The 13,339-nt window shown below is 36.4% G+C and overlaps 1 protein-coding gene across 1 annotated transcript in view; it reads right to left on the bottom strand.

Moving 5' to 3' along the window:
* Positions 1-13,339, bottom strand: part of PTPRQ (protein tyrosine phosphatase receptor type Q) — a 121,558-nt gene that overhangs the window by 50,064 nt on the left and 58,155 nt on the right. The window contains exons 37-42 of the mRNA XM_085221943.1: positions 10,695-10,857; positions 9,924-10,214; positions 9,357-9,632; positions 8,283-8,434; positions 4,926-5,067; positions 2,523-2,792 (exon numbers count right to left, since the gene is read on the bottom strand). Coding sequence (XP_085078069.1) covers positions 2,523-2,792; positions 4,926-5,067; positions 8,283-8,434; positions 9,357-9,632; positions 9,924-10,214; positions 10,695-10,857 — 1,294 coding nt within the window. The remainder of the gene's footprint in view (positions 1-2,522; positions 2,793-4,925; positions 5,068-8,282; positions 8,435-9,356; positions 9,633-9,923; positions 10,215-10,694; positions 10,858-13,339) is intronic.

Genomic DNA, 13,339 nt, shown 5'->3' with positions numbered 1-13,339 from the left:
AGAGTCTTGGAAAAAAAAAATTGAAAGATTCTTGGTCATGATATTCTTCCATTTAAAGGATTCTTCCAGTACATTACACTCATATGTAGTTCTCTTCACAAGGCAATGAAGAAATTCACATTATCCAAATCACAGGGCTGTCATAAGATGCCATGTGCTACAAAAAGGCATATGTTGGAGGAAACAGATAATTTTCTTGGAGATGTAGGACGTTTTAAGCTCATTCTTTGTGCTTCACAGGCCTACACAAAACTGACCATATTTTCCAGTGGGCAACTTCATTTTGGGTGCACAAAACCAGAATCCTCAGAGGTTTACTTATTCAGAGAATAAACTTACTTTATGTCCAAGAAATAACAGATGATGATAATTTGCCAGCTCCGCACTAGAAGACCTAAGAAACTTTTATATTAATAATCCTTTCAGGCACTCCTTTTTTTCATCCATAAAGCATACTTCTGTATACAGCTGCAAATTATTACACGCCAGAAAAATTAGGAAAAGATTAATCTATAAAATGTTTCTTTGATAAATTCTTAGTAATATTTCTTTTAAATTGAAGTTATGAATGAATCTCTGTTTAGTAGAAAACAAATAGTAATTATTATCACCATAGTACAACGCAGCCCTCAACTTGTTACAAGGCTTTGTGTTCATTTATAATATTACATAGGACTAGAAGTAAGGAGAGAAAAATTACACTGCATGTCTTAATATTATAACAAATAGATTTTCAGAGAATAGTAAATGCCCCAAATAGCTTTTTAATTCTCTTATTTTTATTCTTAATGAATTAAGAATAAGTCTTCCGAATGACTCTTATACTGTCCCCAAACTTCTGAGCTAACTGAAGCTGCATAGCTTTAGCATGCCTTTCTGAGAACTATCCTACCAATTTATGGCTCTTTTTCCCTTCTAAAAACTCATTCAACCCTAATAAAATTTCATTTTAATGTGTGCATTTTCTTGAAAATAATCCAAGGACAGCTATTCAGTCATAAAATCCCAAATCATTTATGCATGTGTACTTGCTATATTATATTTCATATACTGCATAATGTATTTAAACACAAAGTAACATTACCACTACAAAGTTGATAGTTTTTGTAACGCACTGCAGCCTGGCAAAAGTGGTTTACCATGACAACAGAGCAATACTGGACACAAAAATCTACTAATCTCCTCATAAATTTAATTTTCATGATTCATGTTTAATTTTACCCAGATATGAACAAATGTACCTAAATGAAAAGAAAAAGAAAAAAAAAAGAGGCAAATGAACTCTGTAAAAATGCAAAGGTCAAACATTATGCAGTAAGACACGGAGCCAAATTCGATTTCACTTTATGTCAGAAATAAATGCATTGTCAGTGACTCAGTGCTGGCTACATATTCTGTGACTAATCTTAGACCACCATAAATAAGAAGCTGACAACAGCTATAAAACTGTTTCCATTCCCAACCATGAATCTCCAATTCCTAGTAGCCAGTCACCAGAAAACAACTCATGCAAACACACAGTTAAGGAAATGTCCTAATAATATCTAGTTTGCTGTAAATATGACTAAGCAACAACCTGCAAGTCAAATGCTAAAACAGCAAGAAAGAGTCTATGCAGTGTATGTAGCAATAAATAAATAAATAAATAAAACATTAAAAAGTATATTGTAGTATAATCCTTCACTCGGGCAAACTCTTAGTGATAAGATATGTAAGCCATGTGTTGTTAGAAAATAGTCTTATTTTTTCTGCTACTAGTACAAATCTATAAAACAGACAACAGGCTAGTAGCCTGTCTTTCAAGCCAAGGGCTAGTACTACATGCACAGATTCTTCAAGGTTTCCTCAAAAACTAGCAGCCAACCCCAAATTCCTCAAAAATCCCAGAATCTAACTTTTCCAGGTGGCAGGCTTCTTCGATGTTATCAGCAACATTTCTCCACCTTCAGGGAAGCAGGCGGCCCAGAAAGCTTCCTGCTTCTCATAAATCTGTCTTCAAAAGTTTCTGGGCTTGGACAAGCCCAGTTTTAATCAGGCATCAGCTTGCCAATCTGGACACCCATTCTCAACTTCAGACTTTCTCGAGATTTGAGTCAGGACCGGCTTTTCGTCAGCTCTGATTTAAAGTGAAGTGTACTTTAGGTAAATGCTTGCCTGCATCCACGTTCAACACAGCAGTTAAGATCACTGCATTTTTTCCAGCCAATCCCATAAGATCATGCTTATCTCTAATGTTAAAATAATGCCTTCCTCAAAAGCAAATTTTGAATCCTGTTGATGGACAAAAGGCCCTGAGCAAACAAGAGGATGCAATACTGAAGTGAAACTTATAAATCACCAAAAAGCTAGAAAGGAAGGGATCTATTCTAAAACCCTAGAAAGAAGTCCTGTATTTTTCTTATCCACTAGCAGAACCAAATATTAAAAGGACAGGCGTTCAGCTGCCTGTAGTATTTCAGGCCTGCTTGTTTCACAGTCATCATTTAAATTAAAGAAAATAATTAACTTTAGTAATTAGTTACCTTCTTCTGGAAGTGTACTGGCATTGCATATCTGTTCTTCACCATCACCAGCGGATGTTGCAGCTTTTATTTTAAACTGGTAAGAAATATTTGAAAGCAGATTTTGGAAAGTATGCAGTGTAATATTAGATGAAAAAATTGTAGAACTTCCTTCAACTGTTACAGTGTAATGAGTAATCACACCATTGGATGAAGCAGGAGGTTCCCACTGCACGAAGATCGATTCCCAACTTGTCGCAACACAATGAGCATTCTGGACAACATCTGGTACTTAAAAGATACACACATCCCAAATATTAACATTCTCACAAAATTAAGACCATAATCACAGAGAAATATAGTTGGAGAAGCAGGGACATAATATTCAGAGAGAAGGTGAAATATTCCAGTGACATACAAATAGATACCATAAGCAAAACAGGTTGAGAGAACAAAAAGAATCTCTCTGCCAGTGACCTGACGTAGGAGAGGCTACCTATCTGGCTTTTTCCTAGTTGCATGCTCCAGTTTTAACTTCACTTCTCATATTTCCCTATTTTAGTAATAGAATTGTAGTAGAACATACACAGAAGTGTTAAATTCATATACTCTGCAACAGCTTCAACAGCAGAAAATTCTTATTTATTTCAGCTTTGATTTGTCGTTTTTTTCTTTTTAAGGCGCTGTATCATATCCCTCCTTTCAGCTGAGCGATGATTTGCACAGAAGTCACTAGACAGGTTTCAGAGCTGTCCTAACAGTGCTATTGCCTCATTGTTCCTCACCTTCTTGCTGGTCTCAGCAGGAGAAAGTGTTCATAAAAACTGAAGAAAAGGTAGCACATACTATACTCATGCTGAAAATAAAGCATTTAGATGTGAACGATTCATTAAACAGAACAAAGAATTAAAGTATCTTGGAAAAGGCCAAATTTCTGGCTTTACAAGCTAAGAGAAAATGAATACATAATAAGCATACTTCCTCTGCTGGAACATGTCCGGGAACTGTTACTGTAGAACTAGAAATAGAGGGGAGCACTATCATCACTGCATAAAGTTAGATGAATTTCTTTAAAATGATTAATTTTCTTTTCAGAGGTTAAAGAACACTTGGGGGAAAGAAAAAAAAAAAAAGCAATATCCGAAGAAGAAAGATTTACTGGCATGTTTAATAAAGACTAGAGAATGTACCATTAGATGAACTCAGTAAAGAACTGAACAAAGAGTTGCCCAGAACCTGGGATGGAGGGAAAGAAAACAGTCTTACAGCTACTTAATCATAAAAAATAAAATAAAAAAAAAATAATAAAAAAAAAAAGAACAGAAAAATGACTAGACCACACTCCTGTGGGCAATGAACCTCCAGCATTTCTGGAGAAAGTACTGGGAAAATGAACTCTTGAATGATTCAACTGAAGGGTGACTGACTTTTTGGCAGGACACTTTCCAGATGCAGGGATCCAACTTCCAACTTGATCCAGTTCATTGATGGTCCAGATTTCTCTTTGTGTTCTAAGCACTGGATACAGTAAAGCACATATTTTTTTCCAGAACTGCTGTCATATCAGCTCTGGAAAGAATATTTCGCTGGAAGTATAACCTTGAAAAATTGCAGTCAACATATGGAATGTTTTGCTACTTCCTATGCTCCCTTCGCTCTCTATGTAAGGGAACCTGGTAGTTCAGACACGGACTTCTATCCATGCTAGTAGCCTAGACATCCCTCGTAGAGCAGAACAGCCCGGGGACTGCAACAAAGAGTTGCAATTTCGCCCAAAAGTCAGCTTCACACATTCACAGAGCTCCAGGTCTCTCTTTAGCAGATGTTAAATATTCTTTTCCACACTACATAATTTTTCGCTTTGAAACAACCTACAACTTCGAGATGTATAGAGGGCACGTGTCAAAACTGTACATAATTAATGAACTAAATCAGTTATATTGCATTGACCTCCCTAGATGTCAAGAAGAATAAGATCTAACAAATTATTATATTTAATTTAAACTGGTTTTCTTTCCTAAAATAAAGGATCAAATATGTTTTTAAAAAATTACATTTTCTTAGAAGATATTCCAATTCTTTTGCCAATCTTTTGTCCAGTCAGTTATTTTCACAAGGATCCGAATTATTGTTTTGATCTGCAAAGTCTGATATCTATCTGATTTCCCTCCCTTTATCTGTGATGCTATTAAAAGATTTATAGTAACCATATAAGCTTCTCATTTCAATTAGAACATTTTTAATTCTACACTTCTGACATCAAACTTCAAACCCAGTCTATCCGGTACAATAGGAATGTGAATTGGTGTTACAGAAGCAGAAGATAATGAGATAGTGTCGTGTTACACTTTCTCTGGAGAGCAAGGGAAGACTGCTGAAAATCTACATAAACAAAATGGTAGCTTACAAAAAGCCATGTCTAACCTGATTCCATTGTTGTAAACTGGACAGCATTACTGAACTGATTGCCGTTCCCAAGTTTGGTAAATGCAGAGACACTGATAAAATAAGTGCTGAATGGTTTTAATCCATCGAGATTTGCCTCATTGTTTGAACCTGAAATATTCTTTAAAAACAAAGGAAAAATTATTAGTACACACTTAATCTTTCTGAATATTATGGGCCTTGTCTTGAACCCACTGAAATGAAGAGAAAATTTAGAGCTATAGTCTTGCCTCTTCTCTCAGTAGCTTTCAGTCAGACAAAGTAGTTCCTGAGCTCAACTGAAAGGAATGCAGGGTCAAATTCTTCCTTTCCTTTCTCTCCCTCTTTCACTGTGGCTTGTAAGAAAGATATGCCAAAGGATGGCATCATAATTACCATAGCATTTTTAGAATAGATTAACTCCACATATGCCTTTTTTTTTTCCCAATACTGAGAACTCTCGCTACCTCTACACCACCTTCTCTCTGTCAAATTCTCTATCAACCACCTACTTCCTTAGTATACGTCTTCAGTGAAAGAAGTCATGAGTCATAGCTTCACATTTCCCTCAATTTACCTGAGTCTCAACAGAGTTTGATGAAGAGCTAAAAAACACAGTACAGTTGCTGGTAGCAGTTCTTTAGAGTCACAGAATGGTTAGAGTTGGAAGAGATCTTTGAAGGCAATCTACTCCAACCCCTGCTTAAGCAGGGAAACCCAGAGCCGAGTGTCCAGGCCCATGCCCAGGCAACTTTTGAAAATCTCCAAGGAGGAGACCCCACAGCCTCTCTGGGCAGCCTGTGCCAGTGCTATGTCACCCGCATGGCACAGAAGTGCTTCCTGAGATTTAGACAGAACCAGTTTGTACCCATTTTCTCTTATCCTATCAGTGGGCACCAATGAAAAAAGTCTGGCTCTGTTCTCTTTGTATCCTCTCTCCAGGTATTTATACACATTAGTAATGTCCTCACTAATACTCCTGTTCTCTAGACTGAATAGTCCAAGCTGTCTCAGCCTCTCCTCATAGGAGAAGTGCTCCAGTCTCTTTACCATCTTTGTGGCCCTCCACTATACTCTTCCCAAAATATTCATGCCTTCATGCCCCTCTTGTAATGGGAGGCCCAGAACTGGAGACAGTGCTCCAGTTATGGCCTCACCAGCACTGAGTAGAGCAGAAGGACCACCTCTCTTGGTGTGCTGGTGACACTTTTCCCAAGAATACCATCAGCCTGCTAAGCAGCAAGGGCGTGCTGCTGGCTCATGTTCAACTCTGTGCCCACCAGGACCCCAGGTCCTTTTCTGCAAAGCTGCTTTCCATCAGGCTGACTCCCAGCAAGTCCTGATGCTTGGGATTGTTCTTTCCCAGCTGCAGGATTCTGCATTTCTTCTTTGCTGAGCCCCATGAGATTCCTGTCAGCCCACCTCTCCAAACTGTCAAGGGCTCTATAGATAGCAGCACAGCTCTGTCACGAGTCAGCCAGTCCCCCCATTTCAAGTCATCTGCAAATTTACTGGTGCTGCACTCTACCCCCTCATTCAGATAATCAATGAAGATGTTAAATAGGACTGGACCCAGTACTGACCCCTGGAATACTTTGCTAGCTACTGGTCTCTGAGACTCTGTAATACTGATTACTGTCTTCTGGGCATTCAGCCAGTTTTCAATCCAACTCATTGTCTGCTCATCCAGCTCTTACATTGACAACTTCTCTATGAGGATCTTATGGGGGACACCACACACACTTATGCCATATTTTGTGCGTATTTTGAAAGGACTCCAAAAGCACCAGGAAGAGATCTGAACTTCAGCAAGAAAAAAAAAAAAGCATTATAAAGATGGTGAAGGGGAGATGTATGAGGAGCAGCTGAAGTCCCTCAGTGTGTTCAACCTGGAGGAGACAGAAGGGAGACCTCATCACAGTCTACAGCTCCTCATAAGGGAAGCAGAGGGGCAGGTGCTCTTTGGTGATAGTAACAGGATGTGAGAGAATGGCATGGAGCTTTGTCAGGTGGAGGGGCAGGTAGCATATTAAGAAAACATTCCTCTCCAGAGGGCGGCACTGAAACAGCCTCCCCAGGGTCATGCCACCAAGTTTGCCAGAGTTCAAGAAGCATGAGGACAATGCTCTCAGACATATGGTCTGATTTTTGAGTGGTCCTGTGTGGAGTCAGGAGTTGAACTCCATGGTCCTTATGGCTCTCTTCCAACTCAGGATATTCTGTGATTCTAAAATCTGGTGAAAATTTTGTAGGATTCACGTTATTAGAGAATTATGGTGCCTAACTACAGTATTTCTAAATGAATTGCTTGCTGTCTTTCTCATTACTACAACCAAAATCTGGTTTCTTGGACACAAACAAATGTGGGGCATGGCATTTTCATTCAAATACTGATGCAGTTTCTGTAATTTATTTGGATTGGAGTCTGCCTCAGAGAGCCAGTGGAGAATAACCTTTGGGGGACTTCATGATCTCTCAGAGAATGTGATTCCAAAGGCATCTGTTGTGTCTGCATGGTATCTCTGTTCCTCCAAGGACCATGGAAGAAACTGAGGCCATGACAGCACTTCATTTCCCATGGGGACTGCAAAAGACTGCACAGTAGGCAGACAAGGAATGATTTCTGCAATTCATAAGCTTAACAGCACAAACATTTCTCTTGTATCCTAAGTCTCTGGAATTGCTGAGGGAGATTCTCTTCACAGTCTCACAGCAGACCTTACACTGTCTCAAACTTATAGCTGACTGCAGCAATGTCTCTTCACTCTAGCTTTTACCTGTGTCTCTTGTGAACACTGTACAGTTTCTAAGCCTGAGATGCAATCTTGGTCTCAGCTTGCTAACCATTCAAGGAACCAGACATAAATGCTTGATCAATTTCTATACTCAATTTCATAGCATCTATTGCAGTTAAGTTTTATCCTGTTATTCTGTAAAAATAAACAAATGAAAACCTCTAAACAAGTTTTAACCATTTTTTTTTCAAGATGATGAGGAATTTCTTTTATTCTTTTTGAATGATGGAAGCCCACAGATACAAAATAGCTGAGCACAGGCAGCCACAAAATAAGTCACTTCTGTCATTTTCTAACATTAAACTTAAAAGGAAACATGAACTAAAGATTAATAAAGCTTGCAATTAATGAAATATTAGATACTGAAAGCAAATTAAGATGTAAATACATTTTACTATAAAATTTTAAAATCTGAGTTATATGCATGGTGGGAGGGTATAGAAGTTCCCTAACTGTAGGAGCAGAAGAGACCTTTAAAGTATTTGTCAGAAATTTTGTTTGTAAAAGATTGGAAGAAGACTTTATCTGGCAAAGAAATTGAAAACAAGTATTACAAACATACCTGATAAAATATTTTTTCAGTGTCGTTTTGATAAATCTTTAGATTATATCTTGTAATAACACCATTTGGCTGAGGACTTGGATCCCATTTTAGCCACACAGAATCTGCAGTGTAGTTGGTAATGGTCAAATTCTGGGGTGGAGCTAATGGCACTGCAAAAGAGAAATGCTCTTTAGATCCAAGTTACAAATATTCCAGGCAAAACCAAATGCTTCAGAGAAGCAGCAGAACATATGAATGTTTGTTACCATTTGTATCTGAACTCAACAGATCGGCTCTTCATTCCTATTTATGTACTTTTATTTCTTTTTGGCCTGAAACAAGGACCATGGAAGAAACTGGGGTCATGACAGCACTTCATTTCCCATGGGGACTGCAAAGAACTGCACAGTAGGCAGACAGGGAATGATTTCTGCAACTTATAAGCTTAACAGCACAAACACTTCTCTTGTATCCTAAGTCTCTGGAATTGCTGAGGGAGATTCCATTAACCAGGAATATGTTTAGTCAGCAAGGGATCTTCTCAGATATCTAAAAAAAACTATTTATCACTTAAACAGGCCCATCGAAAGAACTGAGACATTTAACAAAAGTCATAGTATTTATTCTTGGAATGAAATATATTTGTCTTCCTACAGCCATACATATACCTACAAGATAGATCATTTACCACAAAGGTGAGAGGAGGTCCATGTAAAGGACACCTGAAAGAATGTCAGAAATATTTCCATGTTTTATAATTTTTCAATTATGCACAAAGGAGAGATGAAGTTGCTTTCTTAAAGTTCCTTGACACTTGATCAACTCTAATACATTCTGGAAGCAAAAGATGTTCCTCCATGAAGTTACTTTCGTAATTCTATGCAGAACATGACCTCCTTTGGCACACTGTGATGGCAGGAGAGCTCAGAAAAGATTTCTCTTGTAGTGTTTCTTTCTTCTGAAAGCTCTTCACACAAGACATTGGAAAATTAATCTTTCATCTCAGCTCTTTCAATGTGGGATTAAGATTTAAGTCAGATGCAATAACATACAGCCAAAATTTCAATGTTGGTTACAATTGCATTTGCTTACCTGACTCATCCGTGTAGAAATGAAGCACAGAAGATGGACCAGATCCTTTTATTGTTCTTGCAGCTGTGTAAATACTGTATAACGTGGATGGTACAAGGTCTTCCAAGATGATAAAATTATTGGTGGTAGAGAATGAAACATTCTTTTCTGACCCAAACAAATTTAAATCATAGCTTATTATAATACCACTTGGCTTAACAGGAGGATCCCATGAAAGCATAACTGAGGTAGTTGAGAGATTTGAAAATGTTTTGATTATAGGTGCTGATTCTGGGACTACAAAAAGAAATAAGAAAGAAAATAAAAAAGGATAACCTCAGAAAAAAATATGAGTTATAATGAAAAACGTGTTTCAGCTAGATTAGATAGTTTAATTTTGGTTAAAGTTTTGTTCTGAGTAAAATACAATCTCATGGGCTCAACAGAGAAATGTGCAGCAGTTGGTTGCCATTTTGCAAACAATGAAGTTTTAAATAAAATGAGAAAGATAAACTTTGTTTTTCGTTTCGAAAATTATTTATTTTCCAAATTTCTTTAGGAATGAATAAAAACTATTCTTAAACTTACCATCTTCATCAGTTCTTATATGCAGACTTAGAGCATGCAGTTCAGAAGATCCTTTATCAGTAGTCGGTGTGATTTTCAGAATGTAATCAGTGTATTTCTCCAGATTGTCAAAAATGATGCTTGTATTGTAAGTAAGAAAAGACAATATCTTATTGGTTCCCAACTGTAATAAACTTAGAGAAACATGAAAGAAGACTAAACCATTTGGCTGGGATGGCGGAAGCCAGCTTACATTTACAGAAGATGAGGAAATGTTTTGATAGACCAGATTTTCAACAGGACCATCTGGGACTGGGAGAGAAAAACAAAAAATAAATGTGTGGATTACAGCAATAAACAACCCAAAACCAATACAGAAATACATGCCCAAAGTATGATTATTTGTAAATCTCATTTGTAAAACACTAAATATCTTGTAAAACTTCTTAAAATTATTTATTTTTTACTATCAAAAGCAAATTATTTTCATAGCATATATGTATAACCATCTCTGTTACATTTGACTAATTAAAGAGCCTTAATGATGGTTTAAGATAATTTTCTTATTGATTGCATCCAAAAAAGGAGCTTCTGAACTACATTTGCTGTGTTACAAAGCAAAGACTCAAATCAAAATGTCTTCTGAGCTAAGGAAAATTTTAAAATATGATTTACTGGATTTTTTTTATTTTAACTTTTCCATCTTAAAGGTAAAATCATTTTAAAATGAGTGAATATTGAATGAGTAGAAGCACTGATATACACTGTAACATTAAGAAGTTATTCACTTACTATCCTGATCTGTATACACATCTATTATTTCACTGGTTTTGTTTCCATCTCCAAAAGCTGTACTTGCAGTTAACCATAGAGTATAATGGCTGTATTTGGCCAAATCATCCAAAACTGCAGATGACATATTGACACTGCTGTCATTATCATGACTTGTGAAATTCTGAAGGAAAAAGAAATGTGTTATCACTGAAAATTAATGTTATTTATTCATTGATTTATTTTTGTAGCTTCCCATTTAGCCATCATTACCGAGAGAGATGATTCACCATACTATTCAGGGGAAGTAAATCTATACTTTGACTACAAATAAGTTCCAATTTTTATGGAAATATGCAAGTTATTTATTCAAAGATATCGAGTATTACTCCTGCTAAGCAACATAGTATACCAAATTGACTCTTCCTATTGTTTGTAGTAATTGAATATCAATCCACTTTTTTTTTTTTTTTGTAATCATATTAAATCTGTAATATTTCAGAGAATTTATTCATATTGCAACAGGTAAACAACAAAAAAAAAATCTGATAATTGTTCATAGATTACATGAGCACATGTGATTGTCTTGTCTGATCTGTATAAAGTAAACCAAAGCACTTCCCTCACTTTATTCCTATTGTAAATAGAGGTTACATAAAACTGCCCTTTTAATTTTGAACTAAAAGTTTCCTGGAGCAGAGATCTTACTATAACACCTGATAAATGGTTCCTTTGGTTAGTTATGCTTATCATTTATAACAAGACATTATTTCTAATGCAAACAACCATCTCCAGTGGATTGTGTTGAACTGAAGGGACTAACAGAATTCTTTTCCTTGTGCAGTTATTTGCTATCATAACCGCATGAGAACCAAATCCTACTTTCTTTCAAAGTACATACAAAATTTCACCAAAGCTATGACTGTTGCAATAGGTTACTGCTTCAGATCAGATTTTATGAGACTGTTTTCGAAAGAACTATTTTGGAAACTGGAAAGAAAAAAATAATTCAGATTATTTGTGTAAGGTCAGCTATACCTTATAACAAAATCTGTCACATCTTAATTGTTTTAAAGAAACCTCAATCAAAGACCCCACAGTGGTTTGGCTTAGCATTTGAAAACTGTAGAGTGGTCATGCACCCGATAAGGATATTCAGATCCTGTGTAGGGGTACGAAGTTAAAGCTTTGCTCCAGCTTTGAAATATCAATGTAATTCCTCTCAAGCAACCACGCTGTCCCATTGAGCAGATGGCATCAGCAGTTAAGATGACAATAATGTTTGCATATTCAGAAATACTGTGCATAAAGAAAGGCATATTAAAACCATGTAATAAAATTAGGCTATATTTCTTTTGAGGAAAGTTCCTATTGAAGAAATATTCTCTGCTAAAAGCTGACTGTTTGGTACACAATTTCTTTGTCTGCCTGCAAATTCTATTGATTTATATATAATATAACATGACCTTTATTAATTTTTGGACAGGCAAAATTACGCTATTTCTGTAGGAAAACAAAACAAAAACAAACATAAACAGGTAATACTCTTTGATTTCCTTGAGATATTCACTCCTGTATCGGAAGACATAATTTTGCCAACAGTTACTAGCACTCATCCATAGTGAGTAAGCAGTTCACTGAGTGATGAAAATGTAAGTTTTTGTTATGAATACAGAACAGAAGCTGCACAAATTGACAGTACAGATTTCTATATCCGTTCCTACTGGCAGACTTAAAACACATGGAGAGGATTTTATGAAAGATCAGGTTAGGTCAACATCAGGCAAAATACAAAGAAATTCTACCTTTATATATGACTTTCATCTAAATATAGATGGAAGATAACACTGTCTTCATGTAAATAACTGAAAAAGATTGGGAAGAGTTTTCTTTATGCTCAGGCAGAGGAAGATGCAGGAAACTAAGGATCAAATTCTAAGGGATTTAATTAAACAATCTGATGCTCAAGCACAGCATGACAGAAAATGTCTTTGGAACGAGATGCATCATCCTGCTACCCTCCTGTTATTCCTACTGTTGTATATTTCTACTATGAGCAATACTTAGTAACTGACAGTAATAACTGAATAGTAATAACATGTAATATGATCAAAAAAGGACTTAAAATATTTCCGAGTTTTCAAGCTAAATTTGTTAAAGGTACCACATGAAATTTTGAGTTTATATTTATCGTGAGTTTACTAATATGAACAGCTGAAAATCCAACTCTTACTTTAAAAGGCATACCTTTACAATTTAGCCAGCTGCCTGTCAGTTTGGCATGTGGTGAACTAATGTGAATGCTTTAACAACAGGGGTTTTGGTGGTTCAACAAAAAGCTTTTTAAAGAGAGAGTCCCATTAATACAAGGAGCCCAAGGAATGATAACTGGGGAATACCTCAAACTTCCAGTATGACAGAGTATTAGAAAAGAACTCATAATGAAGAGTAAAGGTTGAACAGGAAGAGCTGTGTGGGTACAAACTGAGAAAAGATGAAACTTGTACTAATTGTACCCTGGGGACAGGACACTATAGGAAGTTTTACAATTAACTGTGGCTGCAGATGAAAGCAAACAGCTTAGGATCTTTGGCTACAGCTGAAGAAATTCTTCCTTCTATCCCCTTCTTCATCCATACATGAAAGAAGTTTTGACATAGCGAAGT

This window comes from Meleagris gallopavo, chromosome 1 (genome assembly GCF_905368555.1).
Source record: "Meleagris gallopavo chromosome 1, MGAL_WU_HG_1.1, whole genome shotgun sequence".
NCBI classification, from domain to species: Eukaryota; Metazoa; Chordata; class Aves; order Galliformes; family Phasianidae; genus Meleagris; species Meleagris gallopavo.
The sequence above is the reverse complement of the archived record's forward strand: the minus strand, read 5'-3'. Positions and strand labels throughout refer to the sequence as shown.